Source organism: Crinia signifera, chromosome 4 (genome assembly GCF_055691185.1).
Source record: "Crinia signifera chromosome 4, ASM5569118v1, whole genome shotgun sequence".
Lineage (NCBI taxonomy): Eukaryota > Metazoa > Chordata > Amphibia > Anura > Myobatrachidae > Crinia > Crinia signifera.
In genome coordinates, this window is record NC_139220.1 from 81,268,873 (window position 1) to 81,291,051 (window position 22,179).

The window sequence follows — 22,179 nt, forward strand, 5'->3', positions numbered from 1 at the left end:
GCAATCACATCGGCAGCCATGCTCAGGGACGGGTTTTCACTGTGGCTGGGAGGCGGCTATCTGATTGCTGGGCTCCAAAGATTCACAGACAAACTATCAGATTGACTTAAGGTGCCCAAACACGATTTAGAGGAATCTGGCTGTGAAAGTGGCCCACATCGACTCAGTTTGATGTTCCCTCAGGTCCGATTTGCGGTCCCGTGCGTATCAAACCTGAGACTTTGGTCGGACCTGCTGGCCGTCTGACCACCCAACCTTCGACCTCCCTCCCCATGTGGCAGGGGGGGCAGGCAGTTCCTAGTGGCGGGCAGCGGGGACCGACCGAGCAGCGGTGACGGCTGGGAGCTTGTAGCGGTATTTTGTAGGTGGCGGGGCGGGATGCCGCTGCTGAATATTTTGAAATGACTGGCCGGACGTTGATTGGCTGAGAGCATTGTCAGTGTCCGGCCAGTCATTTAAAAATATTCAGCAGCCGCATCCCACCCCACTACCTGGCAGATTGCGGCCACAAGCTCCCAGCTGCTGCTCGGACGGACCCCGCTGTCCGCAAACACGAGCTGTCCGCACCCCGCCACCAGCTGGCCAGACCCCACTGCCCGCCCCCAGCCGCTGCAGTAGCTTCCCAGGAGTATTACATCCAATAAATACCATGCGATTTATTCCATGTAAAAAGGGCACATCAAGTGCCAGATAGCATGTGAGCCTCCTGGGGAGCTTCCGGGGGGGCTCTCAAAGGCAAAGTACATTAATGCAACAGTCTGGTGGACCCTAGTACTTGAAATTTGTATTCCTGGCACTTCTTGCTCAAAAGTCCAAGACAAGACCCCAACCGTCCCATCCTGCAGCCTGACCCTAACAATCCCTTCCGGTGCCTATCCCTGTCCCCCATACGCCACTGTCTAATTCAACCCCCCCTCCCTGCAGCCTTATTCTAATCCCTCCTTCTAAGTGCCGAACCCTCCCTCCCCACAGCCTAACCCTAAGTCCCCAAAAAACACCTTCCCCTGTAACCTGCCCGGCATGCTTCATCCTAATTGATGTCAGGATTCCGTTTGGCATCCTGATTGCTGGGATGGTGAATGCATCACAAATCTCATATGCATTCTGCAGGAGACTTCCTGAAATAACTCTCCCTCTTTCCCTCATTAGTCTGCCAATCTCCCCTCATGTCACCTAGCCCACATTACACTGTTAATTTTTTTTGGGAAAAAAGTAATGAGAGATAGATACATTTACATTGAATCATCTGCCCCATTTCCCAGCACTTTACCAAGTATAGTAGCTCCTACTAACTGCTTTGGGGCTCATCTACAATTGGATCTAAGTAATTTTAAAAGATTCCCCTCAGATGTAGCAGTACACACCCATTCTTCTAGGTGCCATGTTCACAACTCTTTTCACAATCTCTCCATGTATGGAACTAGACACGCCCTTTGGGTAGAGCATGACACGCCGCCTCAATGGGGCGCTTTGCAAAATTCTACTACCAACTATAATCTCCATGAAACTAGTTTTCAAAAGTAGGCAACTATGCTACACTTGCATATGTAATTAATCTGGTATGCTGTGACCTGCTGTTCAAAATAAACACCAAAGTCTTCAACTGAGTCCTCATGTATGTGATCTTTAAAAATCACATACAAATTAGAAAATAAAGAATAGTTAATTACAGAATAAATAACAGACACATCTGTCAATACAAACAAAATCAGCATACTGTAAGATCAGAAAGTTAGAACCAAATAGTGGATGATATTGGTGCCATTATATTAAATGAGAAGCAATAGATGTCCTTCGGAAGGGGAGTGTTGTCAAGGTAACAAAAGTACAGTAACTAACTTATTTAGTTTTAATGAGATCAGTATAAGGAACTGAGTGTTCCTACAGTTAAAACAACACTTCTGATCTCTGTAAACATCTACTTTTGGAAAGTAACTAAACAGAGGTTGTACACAGTACCAATCACAATCAGTCATTATTCCGATAATGGTGGTCACTGTGATTGGTTGGTTGATTGATTGTATAAATAAATGAAAACGTTCTCACAGCTTTGATTCACGACACTCTCGTAGCTAGTCTCATTAGGTGGATATTTGAGACTTGCTCTGGCTGCTGCAGCAGCTTCTACCCTGCTGTGGTTGGGAAGGGAAAGTGGATAGTTGGAGACCTGCTCTGGCTTCTGCAGCAGTTTCTGCCCTGCTGTGGTGTGGGCTGCACCCCCCCTAGTGACGCTACTGAATAATAATTTTTATATAGCACACAAAGTCATTTACATTTGCATTTAAAATACAAAATATAGTTTTTTTCCTTCTAGGAACTAGAGATTTTAGTATGAGTAAACAGGAAAGTCTTGAGTCTGTGTCAGGATCTGGTATGTGGATGTCTCAGATCCAGTATGCTGTGACGTATGTGGAGTATTGAAAGAGAGAGGGCTTGATGTACTGTAGTTCCTTTGCATCAATAGAGCTAAAAGCTCAGCTTGGGGCTTGGAGCTTTATAGCTGGAGGCATGGAAGATACCAGGAGCTAACTACGCTAACTACGCTAATCTGCCACAAACTGGAAAGCTAAATAATGGAAAAGTACTGCTTACCAAATAACTATGCCAGCGAGGTGTTTAGTAGATAGAGAGAAGTCATAACTCTGAAAAATATACATATTTTTACCAGATACAGGGCCAGATGTACTAAGCTTGAAAAGTGATCAAATGAAGAGTGATAGACCCCCAGCCAATCAGCTACTAACTGTCATGTTATAGGCTGTGTTTAAAAAAAATTACAGATAGGAGCTGATTGGTTGGCAGTTTATCACTCTCCAAATTCATCACTTTTCAAGTTTAGTACATCTTAGTTTTTTTATCTTTAATAATGTTTACACATAGTAACCTACGCTCCTGCATTCTGCAGGAGACTCCCTAAAATAGCACAGCAATCTCCCTCTCTCCCTCATTAGTCTAGCAATCTCCCTCATTTCTCCTAGCCCACATTACACTGTTACATCCGAGTAACCTCCCCTCCTGCATTCTGCAGGAAACTCCCTGACATTACAGCAATCTCCCTCTCTCCCTCATTAGTCTAGCAATCTCCCTCGTTTCACCTTTCCCACATTATGCAGCTTTTGGGGGAAAAATGGAATGAGAAATAGATACATTTACATTGAATCATAAGCACCATTTTCCAGCATTGCTGATAAAACACAATGATCCCTATGGCTAAATGCATGTTGTTTGGCCATTTATATGGAACCACATGTAAAACACAATAGATGAACAATCCCTGACACGTATTAGTGACTTTTCTTTAGCAAGTATACAGGTAGCTCTTACTAACTGCTTTGGGGCTCATCTACTTTTGGATAGAAGTAATTTTAAAAGATTCCCCTCAGATGTAGCAGTACACACCCACGCTTCTAGGTGCCACGTTCACAATCTCTTCACAATCTGTCCATATATGGCCTTTGGGTGGAGCATGACACGCCCCCTTAATGGGGGCGCTTTGCAAAATTCTACTACCAACTATAATCTCCCCGAAACTAGTTTTCAAAAGTAGGCAAGTATGTCTTTCCACACTATTCAACTTGTGCACTCTCTTACTATACGGTAGTATGTCCAACTTTTACTTTCCAACTCTGATACTGACAAGTTATGGAATCTTGGCTGGAAAATTGGTAACTAACTAGATTAACTGATTAACTGATTATATGTAAATCAAAACAGCTGCTAAGAAAGGATTGTGCACCATTTAATACTATTGAGATCAAACATGAAGTAAAAACTATGCACAATGTTGGCAGTGCCAGATTTCCCACCAGGCATGGGAGGCACGTGCCTGGGGGTGGCACGGCAGCTTCCTTCCCTGCATAATGCAGGGAGAGGCGCAGCTGGAACTGGTCAATACATGGGATCTAAAGGCAGTGTTGGAGTTACAATTCTTACTGAAGATGTGGGAGGCTCATTACATTCCATAGTAATGGGAGGCACATTATATTCTATGGGGGGGTGGGGGGGGACACACAAAAACAAAACATTTTTATAATTGTTTTTTATTTGGTGGGGGTGGGGGTGGCTTATCGTGTCAAATCATGCAATTCTCTTTTAGTGATATAAAATAGTACTGAATACTGAATAGTACTTCACGCTTCGGGAAACATCTGCATTGAATCACAATGTGTTTATTTAATGTGTCAGAACATGTTTGCCTTTAGTTTATTTAACGCTTATTAAATCTGTCTGTAATTAGGGGTAGATGTACAGTATGATGCAGTTAAGAGTGGAGAAGTGAGCTAGTGGAGACGTTGCCCTTGACATCCAATCAGCAGCTGCGTATAGTTTTATAAAATATACTTGATAAATGTTACTTCAAAGCTGATTGGTTGCACACTTCTCCACTCTTTTTCATGTTTCCACATACTGGGGAAAGAGGGGGAACTAGACTGCACACCATATTATTAAACATAATGAGAGGTGCTACCAAGTTAAGGCTTCTAGTACCATACAGGAAAACAAGAACAATACTGATAGGTGCTAAGAACACTGATAGTAAACATAATTTTGATAAACTCTTACAATTAAATTAACATGGAGTATAATTGAAGTTCTTAGCACACATTTGCTCAAATATGGGGGCCCATCCACCGCGTCCAGGTGAACTTCATTAGATGGGTCCCTAACATTTCTAATACTAACACATTATATACATTTATCTAGGTCTTACCTTCAAATAGAGCCCATATTAACATGCAGTCAGCAATGTAGGAACCTGTGCTAATTAAAACACCTGAGGGTAGATAGGAGGGGTGCCAGTGCCAGAATGAAGGAGCCTTACCTTCAAGTGTACAATATATACACAAATATTGGGGAAAGAGGGTGAACTGGACTGCATACCATATTTTTAAACATAATGAGAAGTGCTACCAAGTTAAGGCTTCTAGTACCATACAGGAAAACAAAAACAATACTAATGCACACTCTAGGTCAGGGGTGGCCAACCTGCGGCTCTCCCCCTGTTAAAGTGCGGCTCCTGCTCCCACTGGAACGGAAGCCGCAGCACTGCCCAGCGATATCCGGCGATGCGGCTATATCTGAAAGGCAGCACCCTCAGAGCTGTGCCGCCACTGTCCTTAGCTTGAGGTGTAACTGAGTAGCAAGGCAGCGCTACCCCTGCAGCTTCCGCTCCAGTTCTTCTCCACGCTTCCACCTCTCCTGCAGGAGTAGCAGCCCACCCCCTTTAACCATGTGATGCCGGCGTGCTCCCCCGACCGTATTTCATGTGCAACAACAGTGCGCACAGAATTTGAAATGTCGGCTGGAAGGGACACCAGGAGGGGAGCAGGAGCGCACTCTGCACTGCGCTCTGCTCCTCTCCCCATAGAAGCACTTGCATCAACTACCTGCAGCAGCGATGGCTGGGCTGACCCTCATATAAAAATTTATAGTAAGTGGCACTTTTGGGGGGCATTGATTACGGACACTACTAGTGGCAGTATGTGTACAGCATCATGTGTAATGTGAACTATGGTGTGCGGCATCATGTGTAATGTATACTATGTGCGTTGCATCATGTGTAATGGGTACTATGGTATGCGACATACTTCCAAATAGACCACACCCCTTTTTTGGCACGCTCGCCTTCGGCACATGCATGGCTCTTTAGCTTGACTACAGATATTTTTCATCTACCTCTGACCAGTTGGCCACCTCTGCTCCAGGTGCTAAGAACACTGATAGTAAAAATAATTTTGATAAACTCTTTGATAAACTCTAATAATTAACATGGAGTATAATTGAAGTTCTTAACACACATTTGCGCAAATATGTGGGCCCATCCACCGCATCCAGGTGAACTTCATTAGATGGGTCCCTAACATTTCTATCTTCCTACAAGTCAAATTGTACATAACATGTGAGCTCACTGTAACTGGGTAGTCTTTCCATTACAATGTAAATAGGACACACAAGCGGTTTCTGCCAATTAAAGTGATATGCAACATGCCTACAGTATATTCAAAGTGTGAATGTGGCTGTATCGGCATACAAAATTCTACAGTACTGTATGTTAAAGTATTTTCCTGTAACCTATCATTAGGTATGGAGATACAGACATCTTGTCTGACTCCTATTCACATCACATAGCAAATAAGGCACATTACAATAGAAAAAGTCACACACAAAGATACTTGGCATTACCGTGTCCTTAGTGCCATACAGAACATATGGGCAAATGTTTTATTTAAATTAAAGATTGGAAGCGAAAGGGTTAAACCTATGCTGATGGTGCAAAAGGAGCAGAGTTAGGAGGTTGCCGTGGAGACTGTGCTCAAATGTGGACAGTGACAGATGGGGGTTAACCCTTTCAAGTCCAACGTCTAGTCAGGCTCAACAGCCCTATCAAAAAATGACACTTGTGACAGAGGGAGCGTGTAAATCAGGTGTCCCACAGTGGTAAGGTCTCTTTTGATGTATAAATTCTTAATTTGTCTCACTGCCTCATTTCCAGCAAGGTACTCTGTCCCCAACGCAGCAACACAGGTGCATTTTCTCTCTCACTGAGGGTTCCAGCATCCATAAGGGTCACCTCCAGCTGGGGACAGCTGATGGGCGCATCATGTTGGAGTAAGTTGCCATTGTAGTGTTCCCAGAAGCGATTTTAGCCAATCACATAGTAGCATGCGTTATTAAGGAATAATTAGGTCTCAGCACAGTTAGCCTTCTGCCCCTCGTTGCCTTCCTGGCAGATGAAACATTACGATGGCCATCACTTAGATTCTGTCTGGGAGATTATCAATGCTTCCTGCGAGTGCTGGGAGCCATTTTTAGGTGTTGTCCAAGAGTTGGTGCTTATGGTGCCTTTCCCCATCATGACAATGCACCTGCCCACAAGTCCAGGAAAGTAGTGGATTTGCTTCCAGGAGCTTTGTCATTTGTCACACAGTACAAACCTGCCCTCCAGTGACTTCTTGTGTTCCCACAAATCAAGTGCAAGTTCATTCATTAATTTTCAGGCGCCAGAAGCTGCAGTGCAGACCTGCATGTAGGGAAGTACCCGTGTTCAGACTGGTCCAGCTGGTTCACCACACACACACACCCCACCCAAATTTAACTCTGCACATGTTACATCTGCCCCCCCCCCCTGCAGTCCACATGGTTTTGCCCATTTTGAGAACAAATTTGTACTGCGATCAGATCAGAATAAAGGCCACTGTGTGAATAAATGACATTTTGTGAAAAATATTACACACCCCTCATATAATATTCACTGCACATTGAAGTAAGGGGCAAAGGAGGAGATGTATTAAGCATTGGAAAGTGATAAAGTACTAGGGGGAGATTCTCTAAAGCAGAAATGCGGTAAAAACACTGTTATCTGGGTTTTTACTGCATTTCTGTATGCTCTGTCCCCCCTCCGGCAGTGTCACCACTGCAGAGGGAATCGCCAGCAAAAGCTGGCGATTCCCTGCAGAAGCCTATGGGCTTCTTACCGTAGCGCTGTGTGACGGATCCATCACGGATGCTTCCCAGCATGCCCTGCGGCCGGTGCCGTGCTCTGCACATGCGCAGATGGATATGGGGTTTAAAACCACTTTGCGCTGCTAGTGGATATATGTTATAGAATACCACCGGACAGAATGATACTGGACACACTGTTCAATATTTAAATGGATTTATGGAAAAAAATATATATAAAAATAATGTACATATCAAAAAAGACATAAAATACAACAATTCATACAATGATATACAGTAATAATTTTTTTTTTATCTATATGGCCATATATGGGTCACGTATGCAAACTACTATTAAATATAGAAAAACTCTGGAGTATATTGGTGTTGAGAGTTAGTAGCAATCATTCATGGCAATTTGAATGCATAAGCAGGGGGGGAGGGAAATGGGTAGGGGGAATAGAAGCAGGTAAGCTAGCGGCACAGGCAGATGTAACTCAGTCAAATCAGGCTTAAATAGCAGGTTAGTATGAGACTGAATGGTATGCAGTATATCTCACCCTCCGTTGATGAAATTGAGGGGATACGTGTAGCGGGGAGCTTCCGATGGTTGTTTGGCTCAACCCGACCACAGTGCGGTGGTGTTATGGGGAGCTGTTAGATCTTAGCGCTCAACCCACAATCCAGTGGCAGACGTGGATGCCCTGATGTTGTGAAGAATGGGCGGCTGGAATAGGAGCCAAATAGCGGGAGGGAGCGGGAGGGAGACCTCGACCGCCGGCTGGTAATCACTCGCTGCTGCCAGATGACGGTGATGGGCGGCTGGAATAGGAGCCAAATAGCGGGAGGAAGCGGGAGGGGGACCTCGACCGCCGGCTGGTAATCACTCGCTGCTGCCAGATGACGGTGGATCAGAAGATTTTTCAAAGACCGCGGCAGACCAGCTCGTGTGATGAGTGGTGGAGGAGAGAAGGCACGGAGGTTTGCAGACGTGACGTGACCAGTGACGTCGACGCGTTTCGTCTCAGGAGGCGGAGACTTTTTCAAGACAGATAAATGCTACTTCTAGGTGTTGGTATTTATTGGTTGTCCAACGCTTGTTTAGCCAATGGAGACATTCGTTCACATGTGAAATCATTAATAATATACTAAGCAAGTGTGTCCAGTAATAAAACATTTATATCGCAAAACAATTAGAACAGGTACATATATATCGAGCATATGGGTAATCAGATCAAAGGAACGATCTGTTGTTACCATTTTCTTGTTTTTATCGAATTAATTTACAAAAATAGTAGAACAATCGCATTTAAAGAGATATACATGTTATGTGATAAAATTGGAGAGAGGTAAATCTGTTATCATTCCACAGTCATTTAAATAAACATAACATTTTCTGCATTATAAATATATAACTGTAGTTATAATTATGTAAGAAATGAAGTGATAAGGAGGAAATATGAGTAAAAAAAAAAGATTTTTATAATATCAAGGATATTATTTTATTTTATTTTATTTTGTAAGAAAAAAAATGTGTAAATATAGGTATCATAACCCAGATTTATGATAAGTGAAAAGTAGAGACATTAGATATTCAGAAGAAATATATAATAAATATAAATAATATATATAGTAGATTAAATAAAATAATAAAAATAAGAATACAAATAAATATAAAAATAATAATAATAATTCTTATTTGAAGGGGAATGTTCAATTCTAGATTGTAATCATTGTATATAATGCGGGGGAACACCATGTAGGTAGAAATACCAATAAATAATTAATGTTATGTGGCTCTATATCCGTGGGGATCAGGGGGAGTCCAGTCTGCAAACCCATGGCGTCATGGGGGGATTAACCCCAACCAAGCATCATGGGTAGACATGCGCAGATGGACTCCCGGGTCACAGACCTGGAAGTCCAGCAGCGGCGCCACATCGCAAGGGACAGATCTTATCGCAAGAGCTGTCCCTTGCGTTAATGAGCGCATATTTTAGAACATATGCATTCATTAAGAATGTGGCGGCTGGTGAAGGGGGGCGATAGAGGGCTGCGGATGTTAAAACATCCCACCCAATGTCAGTTAGCGATTAGCTGCTATGCTCTGTGCTATGTTTGAATAATGACAAGGCTTAGTACATCTGCCCCTTAGAGACTGATGTGTCAAGCAGTGACAAGTGTGGAGAAATGGACCAATGGAAAATATGCCCAAAAGCAACCAATCAGCATCTACCTACACCAACCCCTAGCTACTGGAATAGAAAATTACAACTGGATATCAAGGCGCAGATTTATATGAAGCGCTTATTGGCAACTAATTAGGGTGCCGGACGACATACCGTCAGTTGGCATAGCGATGGTCACTATACCGACATCAGAATCGGCTCCTGACTTACAGGGGCTATTCTCCCTCGTGGGGGTCCATGACCCCCATAAAGGGAGAAAAGAACCTGTGGTGAGCACAGCAAGCCACCTAGCCCACAGCGTGGCAAGCATGCAAGGTGCTTCATTGCGCTCGCCTCCCCTGTCAGAGTACCGGCGGTCAGGATTCTGATGCCGTCGGAATTTCGACTGTCGGCGTGGCATACCACACCCCATTGGAAAGCAAAGCCTTTTCAGAAAATCAAAGGCTGGGATAAAAATAGTGAAGTAACGGTATAACCTTTCTCTACACTATTTCAACTACGTAAGTGCATTGGCCATATAAACATTTTCGTTTATCTAACAAAAATCCTTCATAATATGGTGGGAATTGAAGTGTTTTGCACACCGGCGACCGTTCGATGTTGTCCGAACCAGCAATTCAAGTGTTGCACCATTCAGGCGCACACATGCTGGCACAGACTGATTTTTTTTGTTCTGTCATTTTGATGGCTGGTAACTAGTTACTAGGGTGGCCAATCCCAGGATCGGGATCGGCGGGATCCCGGGAATTGGCCCCCAAAACGCCGGGATTTCAATCCCGGGATTGGAGTTTCCAATCCCGGGATTTCGGGATTAGACTGCGCATGCGCGCAGTCTAATGCAGGGCAGCATCTGAGCATCGCTCAGATTCTGCCCGACTTCTCCCGGCAGCACTGCACAGCATGACCTCTCAGCGTGAGATCAGAGGTCACGCTGCGCAGGAAGAGGTCGCGCCCGGCATTGTGATGCCGCGCTGCCCGCCCAGCCAGCGCGTCCTCCCGCCCAGCCAGCATGCCCACACGCCCACCCAGCCAGCACGCCAGCCCGCACCCAGCAGCATTGGCGACCCGTCCCCCCACCCAGCAACCCCTCAAATGTAAGTAATTGTGAGGCAGTCTTTTTATTAGGAAAGCCAATCCCGGGAATTCCGGGATTGAGCATTTTTCAATCCCGAATCCGGGGATTGAAAAAATGCCCGGGATTGGCTTCCCTACTAGTTACTTTATGATACACAGTTCACATGCTCTGTATATTGGGATACTGGCTTATAGTTAAGGGGTAAGAAGTCTATTACAAAACAATGTGTATAAAACCTGTACAATTTTTCATCTCCTAAATAGGGAAAAGTTGAGAATATCAGTATACATGATCACTTTCCTATTTGTGCTAGTTATAGGCCTTTCCTTACAGTAATTACATTCTGTACTTACTGGTGTGTTAGTTGAAAGGAAATTTTGGCCCACTGAGGGTTTTCCAAGCTGATCCCTGGTGAAAAGACTTGGCACCACTAGCTTGGGTGGAGACAATGCAATACAGTTCCACAAGATTCTTCAGCCAGACTTTGGTGTAACCTGCAGGTTGAGAAGGGGTTACATTGCAAGGAAATACAACCAATTTAATACAATATATAGACTGCAAAAGGGAATCATTAAAGTTACAAAGTCATTCACTGTTAAAACTATATCACCTACAACCATGTTCCCTGGTTCATTGAGAGGAAGGGTGCAAATCGATGGGCTGGAAATCACTCAATGCGTACACACAGTGATTTTCCCGCTGCCCATCAATTTTTGCTGCTGTGAATTCCCACCTCCCACCCACCCTTATGCTGCATAAACAGGACATGCACACTTTAACAAACCAATAGTTTCAGCGACCGGATCTGCCACACGACTGTGGCTGAAATTAAGCAATTAATCTTTCCCTGTACAAACTGTCTCTACAGAGGCAAAATGTCATCCTCGATTCCTCCCCTACTTCAGTGTATACATCCTCATCCTCACAGAATTTCAATTTGTCCCCGCTGGAACCCACCATCACAGATCCCTCTGTAGTCTCTGGAGGCCATTCCTGGTCTTCATTGAAGAATTGATCATTCATTTTTGATGAACATAATTTTCTCCACATTTTGCGGAAGCATCCTCCTACGCTGCTCGCAGACAAGGTCCCCTACTGCACTAAAAACTCTTTCGAAGTACACACTAGAGGGGGGACAACTCAGATAAAATAGAATCAGTTTATACAAGGGCCTCCGAATTGCCTCTTTTTCCTGCCAGCACAGATACGGACTGTCTGACATGTCTACTTGGATGCTGTCACCAATGTAATCCTCCACCATTTTTTCAAAGTTGACAGCATTGTATGTTGTGACAGTAGACAGCAATTGTTGGCAGGTCCTTCAGTCCAGACCAGATGTCCAAACTCACTCCTGCCTGCCCTGCTTCACTGCCAGCGGGTTGGTTAGGAAATCTAAGTTGTTTCCTCACTGACCCAGTTGCAAGAGAAAATAAAGGAGGAGCTGTTGCCGTGTCACGTTCCTCTTCAGATGACAATCTCCTGACCAGCAGGTCTTTGCACTGCTGCAGACTTGTGTCTGCTGGAAACAGACACAACATAGGCTTTAAACTGAGGATTGAGCAAGGTGACCAAAGTGTAGTGGTCTGATCCTGGCAAAGTGAATGAACTGATGTGGGGAATGACCTGACTCAAGCTGGCAGGGTCTGGACTGACTTCATGTGTGGCAAGTTCAAAGGGATGGAGAACCGTGCACAACACTGAAATCATTCTCCGCTGCACTTTAGTCAGGTGTCATAGGTGGCTGTGTATGCTTGAATTACCTTTTGCTGCTTCTCCATCCTCTGCAGCATATAGAGGGTAGAGTTCCACTGCGTCACTTCCTCTTATTTAAGGTGATTACAGGGCAGGTTCAGAAAGGTTTGCTGGTGCTCCAGTCTTTGGCAGGCAGTCGATGAATGCCGAAAGTGGCCCACAATTTTATGGGCCGCATCTCCTGCATGCTTCAGTCACTTTTCAGAAAATTTATTGTATGAGGAGGGAGCTGGTGGTGTGGATTGCAAGTGCTTGGATACAACAGGAAGACAAAGGGATTTAGTATGTCACTGGAATGCTTACGCTCTTAGCCAAAGTGTCAGAACTTGATAGTGATTTATGGTGAATGCGATGCAGGTGACGCAATAGGGAGGATGTTCCCAGGTGGTTAACATCCATACCCCTACTAATTTTACCTTCACCTAGGGTACATATGGCGTCACAGTTGTCTGGATTGGGGTGGAAATAATTCCAGACACATGACGTGGATCTTTTGGTCCTCTGTCCAGGCATGTTGATGGCCTTTTTTTCCACCCCAAAACAATCCACATCACCATCAGAATCCTCCTCCTCAGTGCCAGCTATATCAATATCCTCCTCAGAACCAGCTACATCAATATCCTCCTCCTGGTGTACTTTAGCAGTGACACCTTCAATCTCAATATCCAGAATTGGAGTGTGGGTGCTCCTTCCAGCATTTGCAGAGGGCAGTGGCGCACACAGGGGGGTTTCTGAGTACCCAGAAACCCCCCCCCCCAGGAGTCTAAGGGACCTAGTGTGAAAGCTCAGGGTCCCCTCTTTCCATGGGTACAATTTTAAGAATCAGCCCTGGGGAACTGGAGATATCTGACTTCAAAGCAGTGGTCCCCGTCCAAGCCTTATAATTGCTCTTCCCAGTCAGATATGTCAGGTTCTGTCTGACTGAGTTTTTCTGAGGATATAATCCAAAAGCTGAGACTCTCCCCCTTTGATGGACACTAGGAGCTTGTCTCTACTTTGCCCAGAACCAGAGATATCAGCCTTCCAGCAGCTGGTTACTGCTCCAGCCCCACACACCTGGTTTGTAGTTTTATATTCTCATTGGCGGATTGCTCTGCCTCCTGAACTCTGATCCCCCAGTCCCCAGTACCATTTGGTAGGTGGGATTCTCTAATTTTTAATTCCATCATTCGGCCCAATGCCCCTTCTCCCACCCCATCTCCCACCATCTGTGCAGTAAAGTGGTAATTAGTGGAAATTACTGATCCAGGCTGTACATGCTGAGTGGTTGATATAATACCCCCTACCACCCGCGGAACATCAAAGCTTCTGCTCCTAGCACGCCCCACCCCTACCGCTGGAGGATCGGTAGGGGCGCCAATACATTTGTATGCCCAGGGGTCTGCACTGCTGTTATGTATGTATGTATGTATGTATATATATGTATGTATGTATGTATATATATATATATATATGTGTGCATATATATGTATAACTATATATATTATTATTATTTATATACATTTGGTCTATCTATAATACTTTAACTGACCCGGCATATACTGGGTCACCTAAGTGTCCAGCTCCGTGCTTTGCTCCACCCCTCTCTGGAAACCCCCTTCTGAAAATCCTGCGTTTGCCCCTGGAGGGGGCATGCAAAAGGTGATAAGAGCCACCTCCTTTCCATCTAATGTTGGGATGGTCAGGCTTTGCAACCACCAACACACTTGGACTCTCCTTGGGTATTTATGATACCATCTTAGAATGCAAATTGTTTTGCTATGCTTTTACCAGCTTGATATTTTTCATTTTGCAAGCAGGAGGAGGGCTTCCATCATCATGTGAAAATGAACATAGGCTAGGTATTTAGCGGTACTTATGTATTATCTGGGCTCCCATGTTAAATGCACCCCATTTTTTCATACCCCTACTATCCAACTACGCATGGAGTTGATTTTATATAGTGTGGCGAGCGCAGCGAGCCACCGTGCCCGAAGCGTGGCGAGCGCAGGGGACGCGGTCTCATAAGAAAAATGGGAGCCCAGATATTACATAAGTACCATTATTTTTTGGGGGGTCATTTTACTGAACTTTGGCTTTTTGGATTTAACATGCCCTCTACTATGACATTGGGCATCGGGCTTGGCAGACGACGTTGATGGCATTTCATCGCCTATGTCATGACCAGTGGCAGCAGCTGCAGCAGTAGGAGAATGGTGGGTCTTGATCTTTCCCTGTTTTATCCTCCAAGTGTTTGTGTTCCATATTTTTTTCTGTAGCGCTACAAAAAAAAAAAAGATGTGTCACAGAGCATACCCCTAACACACAGGTAGGGTGGCCAATCTCGTGATCGGGATCGGCGGGATCCTAGAATTTGGCCCCTAAAACGCTGGTATTACAAGGATTACACTGCGCATTCTAATCCTGGGCAGCGCCTAAGCATGTGCCCAGACGTTATCCGGCTTCTCCCGCCCCCGGCAGTGGGGCTCTGTGCAGCATGAAGAGGTCAGAGGTCACACTGCGCAGGCCAAGCAGCCACACAGCCCCATCCTGGGTGCGCAGCCCTCCCACCCTCAGTGCATCACCCACCCGCCCGGCTTCACTGCCAGGCAGCCCACTCATCCGCCATGCTCCCAGCTTCACTGATAGTCGGCCATTGGGCATTTTTCAATCCCGAATTCCGGGATTGAAAAAATGTCCCGGGATTGACATCCCCTACACACAGGGCACGCCCTGTAAAAAAAAATCATTTTCCACAGACAGAGAGCGAACAGGGCAGCCCCTGTAAAATATTATGAGCGGTGTCACAGACAGAGAGCATAACCCTAACACACAGGACAGCCCCTGTATAATATTGTGTGGTGTCACAGACAGAAAGTATGATACTCTGCATGTACTATTCAAACCAAATCCATTTTGCCTTGTGTATTGAAGTAAATAAATTTCAGTAATTGTCCCTAAACAGTCCAGAGACAGAATTGTGTAAAATGGGTGTGAAAATAATTCCCAAATAGTGAATAGTTTAATACTGTAGTTTGATTTTAGTCGCCTGTTAGAAATACTGTATGCTGCATGGTTACACCTTTATAGGGGCAAATTAATGGAGAGGCAAAGTTGCAGTTTGAATTCATGGTTTAATATGAAGATGTTACAGTGAATTTTTCGTTCTATGCCATTAAAAAATCTTTAACTTCTAAATGTCCTGTAACCCAGACTCCAGAACCTGTATTCTCATACAGTATCTGCTTACAAGCTGTTACCAGGAAAAACCATTGATTTTGATGCCAGCAGTAACAGACCCTAAGGGATAGACTGTTGTAATTTTTCATGGCATTTTGCAGCCTCCAAGCTGTTAATCACTAGTAACATCAGTTGTGATCCCTTATGATGTGTGACATACTGTACAGTGATTAAGCAACACTTGGGAGATTAATGAAATCGGAATATGTTCACTGTAATGAACACAAAAAAAGTGCAGGAAAAGCCTTCAGCAACACAAGCAGAAGGGATTGCTAGTGCGGTTTCCTCCTTTGTAGGAGTACTATTTCCATATCAGTTTACATGTTTTTATCATTTAAACAATATATTTTGATTTCACGGAGTAAGGGCTGGAGGGGATAAAACCAATGATCTATACAGCTTTTCAAGAAAAAAGGCACCCCAGATCAGTTTTTATTATGTACTGAATCTATTCTACAATCTCCTAAAGCATGTGTGTAGCTGTAGGTAAGCTACACCCTTCTGTCCACCTTCTCTCACTAGCTTGCAGACATCTAGACTCAGCCTCCCTCCTGTATTCTTTTCTCTGCATTGTTAGGATAGGACAGTTCCTTCCTGTCAGGACCTGCAGCCAGTTTCTTAGGTGCCTGACAGGAGGAAACAGGCCTGTCTTAACAGTGCACACCCATGCCTCCATAACCCAAAGGGGAATTGGGTCTAGAGAGGTGAGAAGATAACAGATTGGAGAGAACAATGCAGTGGGAGTTATGCTGTGTACACACGGGGGCGATGGGGGCTGAAATCGCTGGAAATATGGTCGCTGGCGACCATATTGCCAGTGATTGGGAGTGTGCCCCGGCGATAAATCGCCGGGTGCGCGCTCACGTTTTCAGCCCCTTTCCAATCGCTGGTCGCAGGAGCTTGCTCCTGCGACCAGCTAATTACCTCTGCGGCACCGCCAGCAGAGGTTCCTTTTCATCAGCGACCATCTCTGGTTGCTGATGAAAAGGAGACACTGGGCAATATATTGCTGAGCAATATATCTCACCCCGTGTGTACGGGGCTTAAGGGACAGAGATGTGAGTGAGATGGGGTGAGGGGGACCATAACCTGGCATAGGTAGTACAGCCAAAAGTCTAGGGGCATATGAAAAGCCGAAGGGTGTCACATTCTGGGCTATATCTCAGGGTATCAGGTAGTTGTATCACTGGGCACTGGATAGATGTATCCCAGGATACGGACTAGCTGGATGACTGGATACCGGCCTCAGCTTGACAGCAGGAGAGTCTGGACAACTGGGTAGCCGTTAGTGACTTGTGATTCAGGACAATTACCTATCGTTATTGATTGTGCCCTCACTCACTGAGGGGTAGATGTATGAAGCAGTGATAAGGGAGGAGTAGTATTAAAGTGCCTGGTACTTCATCACCGGACAATCAGCTCCTGACTGTTAAGGGACAGTTAGGAGCCGATTGGCTGGTGATATAGTACCAGGCACTATATCACTTCTCCTCTCATCACTGCTTCATACATCTACCCCTGAATGAGCAGCGTCTGATGCGCCCAGCCGCTGTCCTCACTCTGTAATCCTTATGTCACTGCACAATGAGAGCGAATCTGCTACCTGCAGAAGGCATTCCAGGATTGGTGCATGACTGATCAGTGGCGGATTCAGGGGGGGGGGCACCCAGGCACGTGCCCCCCTGTCATTTCATTTTGTAGCTGAGGACCAGGGCTTTCCAACAAGCCCAGTCCCGTGTCTCTTGCCCCCCGGGAACCAGAGATATCGCCTGGCAAAGCTGTAACGTTTTTCCCCCATAGGATAATATGGGACCCCTGGCATCACAGAAGCTGTGGTTGATCTCATTCAATTCCAAATCGCTGGGCCTTCAATATGATGCTAGGCTTGTCCATATCGGTCAATCGGTTCCAGAGATATTATGTGTAAACTATTTTTTTTATTTTTGAAATGTAATTTCATGGCTGTTCTTGTTCTTTGAGGGCAGATTACTCTGGAACCAAACGTTCCAGTTTCACTGGACCAAAATCATTCAAAGCCCACTCAAAAGTTCTTCAATATGATACTTGTCTCATGTAAATGGATCAGTTGGTTCCGAAGATATAGACGGTTAAATAAGATAACTGGTTAAAGGGGGGGGAGGGGTGGTTTTCTCTCCCCCTCACACCAGAAAATGCAGGGACTAGGCTGGTGTAAAAGGGGCCAACCTGGGAATGCATTTTCTGGTGTGAAAGGGGTATTTTTTCAAATAGCCGAGACCTGCAATGCTCTGAATACAGCCAGGCTCTGCTACTGTCAGTGGCTATCACTTCTGCCTGGCGGCTGTCCCCCATTTACCGCGAGCATGTATTCCCCTTGGCAATGAGCATGTAATCCCACATGGCAATGAGCATGGCACCTCTGGTAATGAGCATGGAACCCTTGGCAATGAGCATGTAGATAAGCAGCACTTATGTAGCATAATTTTTAATACGCATTATGGTGTTTGACATAATACATAATGGACATAATGGCGTGCAACTTAACGTGCAATGGACATTATGGTGTAAATGTTTAATGCGCGCCTTTGGTGGACAATGTTCCTGTTTATGAAACGTATTGTGAATTTTGGCTTAATCTGTGTGGCATTATGTGAATTCTGTCTCAATCCGTGTGGCATTATGTGAATTTTGGCTCAATCCGTGTGGCATTATGTGAATTTTGTCACAATCCGTGTGGCATTATGTGAATTTTAGCTCAATATGTGTGGCATTATGTGAATTTTGTCTCAATCCGTGTGGCATTATGTGAATTTTGGCACAATCCATGTGGCATTATGTGAATTTTGACACAATCCATAAGGCATTATGTTTATTTTAGCTCAATCCATTTGGCATTATGTGAATTTTGGCTCAATCCGTGTGTTATTATGTAAACTTTGGCTCAATCCGTGTGGCATTATGTGAATTTTGACACAATCCATGTGGCACTATTTGAATTTTGGCTCAATCCATGTGGCATTATGTGAATTTTGGCTCAATCCGTGTGGCTTGATGTGAATTTTGACACAATCCATGTGGCATTATTTGAATTTTGGCTCAATCCGTGTGGCATTATGTGAATTTTGGCTCATTCCATTTGGCATCATGTGTAAGGGGAAAGTATAATGGGGTCTAGTATTTTGTTGCATAATGTGTAGAAGTTGTATATGGTGTTGTACACTACACTCAAGGACACGCCCCCTGTTGAGTGGCCACACCCCATTTTCCGGAGCGTGCCTTCGGCGCGCGCACAACTACATCCTTCACTTTTGTCACCATGGTGGGCCTGCGTACTTTAAATGCCAGGGCCTATTTTTAATCCCATTCCCACCCTCTCTCTGCCGCTCTCTTAGCATGTACACTGGCACCACTAACACCGCCCCTCCCCCACCTAAACCCTCTTTTATAATGGTGCCCCTCCTGTCATTTTATCCTGGATCCGCCCCTGTGACTGCTTGTAAGTGTGTGTGACTTGCTGCATAATATTATGGTGAGGGTAAGGGAAGGGGACTCCAGCTAGCTGCACACCATGCCTAGCCCTGGCCCTGTCTCTGAGTAAGGGTAAGGGACAGCTCAGGGCACGGTGAACATATTGGAGATGGGGGAAGCAGAGAATAGGGAAAGGGGGGGGGGGGGAGAGGTCAGTGCTGATATGTGTAAAAATGTTTTAAATGGGGGATGGCTCTTATTTTTCACTGACTGGGTTTGGAGGCCAGGCCCCCAAATTTCAGGTGCGCGCCTACAGCGCATGCTGATGTCCCTCCTGCCGTGTATTAGAGGTTGGGAGGTATGGGTTGCTGGGGGCCAAAAGCATATGCTTGAGTCGCTAGTTCTGCCTATCCTGCTAGTCTATTTAGGTTTGCTCTTTGTTTCTTTTATTAACAATATTTTTTTTCTTCAATTTCATTGTAAAAAAGTAAAGTCACCTTACTATAGATCAGTGATGGCTAACCTTGACATTCCAGCTGTTGTTGAACTACACATCCCAGCATGCCCTGCATCAGTTTTACTATTTGGCCATGCTAAATCTGATGAAGGGCATGCTGGGATGTGTAGTTCAACAACAGCTGGAATGTCAAGGTTAGCCATCACTGCTATAGATGGTCTATAGTACTATCAGCTGTATCAAACATTTAAATAATATAAATAAATGGTCAGGAAAATGTTAAACATACCATAATAAAATAAAAAAATACACAAACACAATAGAACCAGTACTGCACGTTCTCCTACCTCATGGTAAAGCACCTGTCTCCTCCTGTTAGCTATATATATATATATATATATATACACCATTGCTATCATTTGAGCCACTTGCCAAGAGAAGCCCCCCCCCCCCCCCCCCCCCCACCCCTTCTTTACCTATCCCCTCTAGTTGGAACTTAACTTGTATATTGTAATGTCAGCTTTACACTTTGCGGCATGTTGCTGTTGTTCCAAGCCTAGTCCTGGTAGTCTTGGAACCCCCGTTTTTGTGGTGTGGTAAAGCCAATTATAGACACTGTGGAAAGTACACAGTCTACAGTTGCTTAAGATCAAGTTGCATTCGTGCAGCATTGACTGTCATCTACTAACGCTGATCTGGACCACTACAATTGCACTTCCCCAGATAGACTTCCCCAAGGAATCTGCTTTGATTCTGGACAGAAATCAATCAATGCCATTATGTGAGACACAGTGTGCCACCTGGGTGCCAGTTTTACTAGACCCTCTTTACCAACACCGCTGCAGCAAACGCTGTGATGCAAGTGTTTCAGGTTTCTGCTATGGAACACAGAAAGATCATAAATCCTCTATTTCAGGAATTAACAGAGTCAATAATGTTTGTTTTTCAGGTCAATGAAATCTACCACGACGAGTCATTGGGGGCCCATATTAATGTTGTTCTTGTGAGAATAATAATGCTGAGCTACAGCAAAGTAAGTATGTTTTATATTCATGAACAAAATGCATTTTAAAATAATTTTCTGGACCATGATGAGCATGCAAATTATTTTGTTAGACGGAAGGATCAGTTTCTGAACCATTGTTAAAAGCTTACTGAAACCAACATGCTTAAAAAGCACAAATATTGTACCATTTCTTTTCTTGTTCTCTGTTTGAACTAAATAAAATTTTAAACTTTTATAAATATCTAAAACTAAGACCAAATTATAGAACCCTTATTACCATATGACCAAACACATGATTAAGCTCATGTCGGGTGCCGGATGATGCTCCAACAGTGGGGATCCCGACAGTCAGTATCGCGACGTCGGGATCCCGACTGCCGGTGCTCCGACAGGGGGTCGGGATCAGCAGTCGGGATCCCGACGTCGGGATACTGACTGTCGGGATCCCCACTGTCGGAGCCCCATACTACACCCCTCATGTCTGGGTTATCCACTAACATTGTAATGCCGTTCTTCATTTAAATGTTTTCGGGTAAGACTTTCAAGCAGACTTATATCCACTATTGGAATATTCTTTTTATTGGTGCTGTAACAAGTTTCCAAATTAGTGTTCAGAGTTTTGTTATAGATAAGCAATCAAAAATGTAATGTTATAATATATGAAGTTACATACCATATGTTACTCATAAACATATAAAGCAAATTAGTATTATGCGGGGTATTTAATCTATGCACGTTATCTCCCGCGACGGAAATAGCAGCACTCGCCTATTCAGTGCTGCTGTTTCCAACAGCATAGAAGGTTTTCAAATGTGGCTTTTTTAAAAGTGTAATCTGAATTGTCGGTAACGGCGGCGAATTTGGCGAATTTGCGGCTTATTCTGACAATTTAGCATCAGTTTCTGACAAACTGTGTCCATTCCAAGTTATATTGTATATGGGTGTTTTCCCTGGTTCTGCGCTACCTTAGGCTGCCACAGAAGTTATAGACAAAAGATATTTCCAAATATTAAAAAAGATTATAACTTCAAACGGCGCTCCAGGTGGAAAAAAAGGGTGATAGTAAACAGTATATAGAATTATACTTCCATTGTCATGTATGTGTGAAGGTCCATCATGTTTCCACATCACCATTGAAGAATCATCAAGTAGATGTGGTGTTTCAATACATGAAAAAGAAGAAGGGCTTATAATAGTGAAGCCAGTTTTAATATAAATAAAACAACATGTATACAAACAAAATACAATAAAAATCAATAAAAGAATCCAGACAATGGGTGCAAAAGGAACAATTACAAATAAAGGTATCAGATCTGGTTTTTAAGCAGTTTGTGCATTTGTTTGTAAATAGTCACCAGTCCAATGCAGGTCTGGGACAATTGTAGAAGGCAACGGTCCTCTGTGCCACAAAACGGCACCAACGCGTTTCGACCCTCCTCAATTGGGGTCTTTATCAAGGTGTCCATTCCAACACTCGGAACATTGAATACAGGCTGTTGACTTACACTCGGAACGGGTCGAAAAACGGCCGTGAATCTGACTGTCGGGAACATCCCAACAGTCGGATTCGGGATTGAATACTTCCTAATCCTGG

The 22,179-nt window shown here is 44.4% G+C and overlaps 1 protein-coding gene across 1 annotated transcript in view; it reads left to right on the forward strand.

Annotated features, from left to right (window-relative positions):
• The window catches only part of LOC146074120 (A disintegrin and metalloproteinase with thrombospondin motifs 2-like), a 301,085-nt gene that overhangs the window by 131,694 nt on the left and 147,212 nt on the right, over window positions 1-22,179 (forward strand). The window contains exon 5 of the mRNA XM_083181900.1: window positions 20,529-20,612. Within this exon, the coding sequence (XP_083038026.1) occupies window positions 20,529-20,612 (84 nt within the window). The remainder of the gene's footprint in view (window positions 1-20,528; window positions 20,613-22,179) is intronic.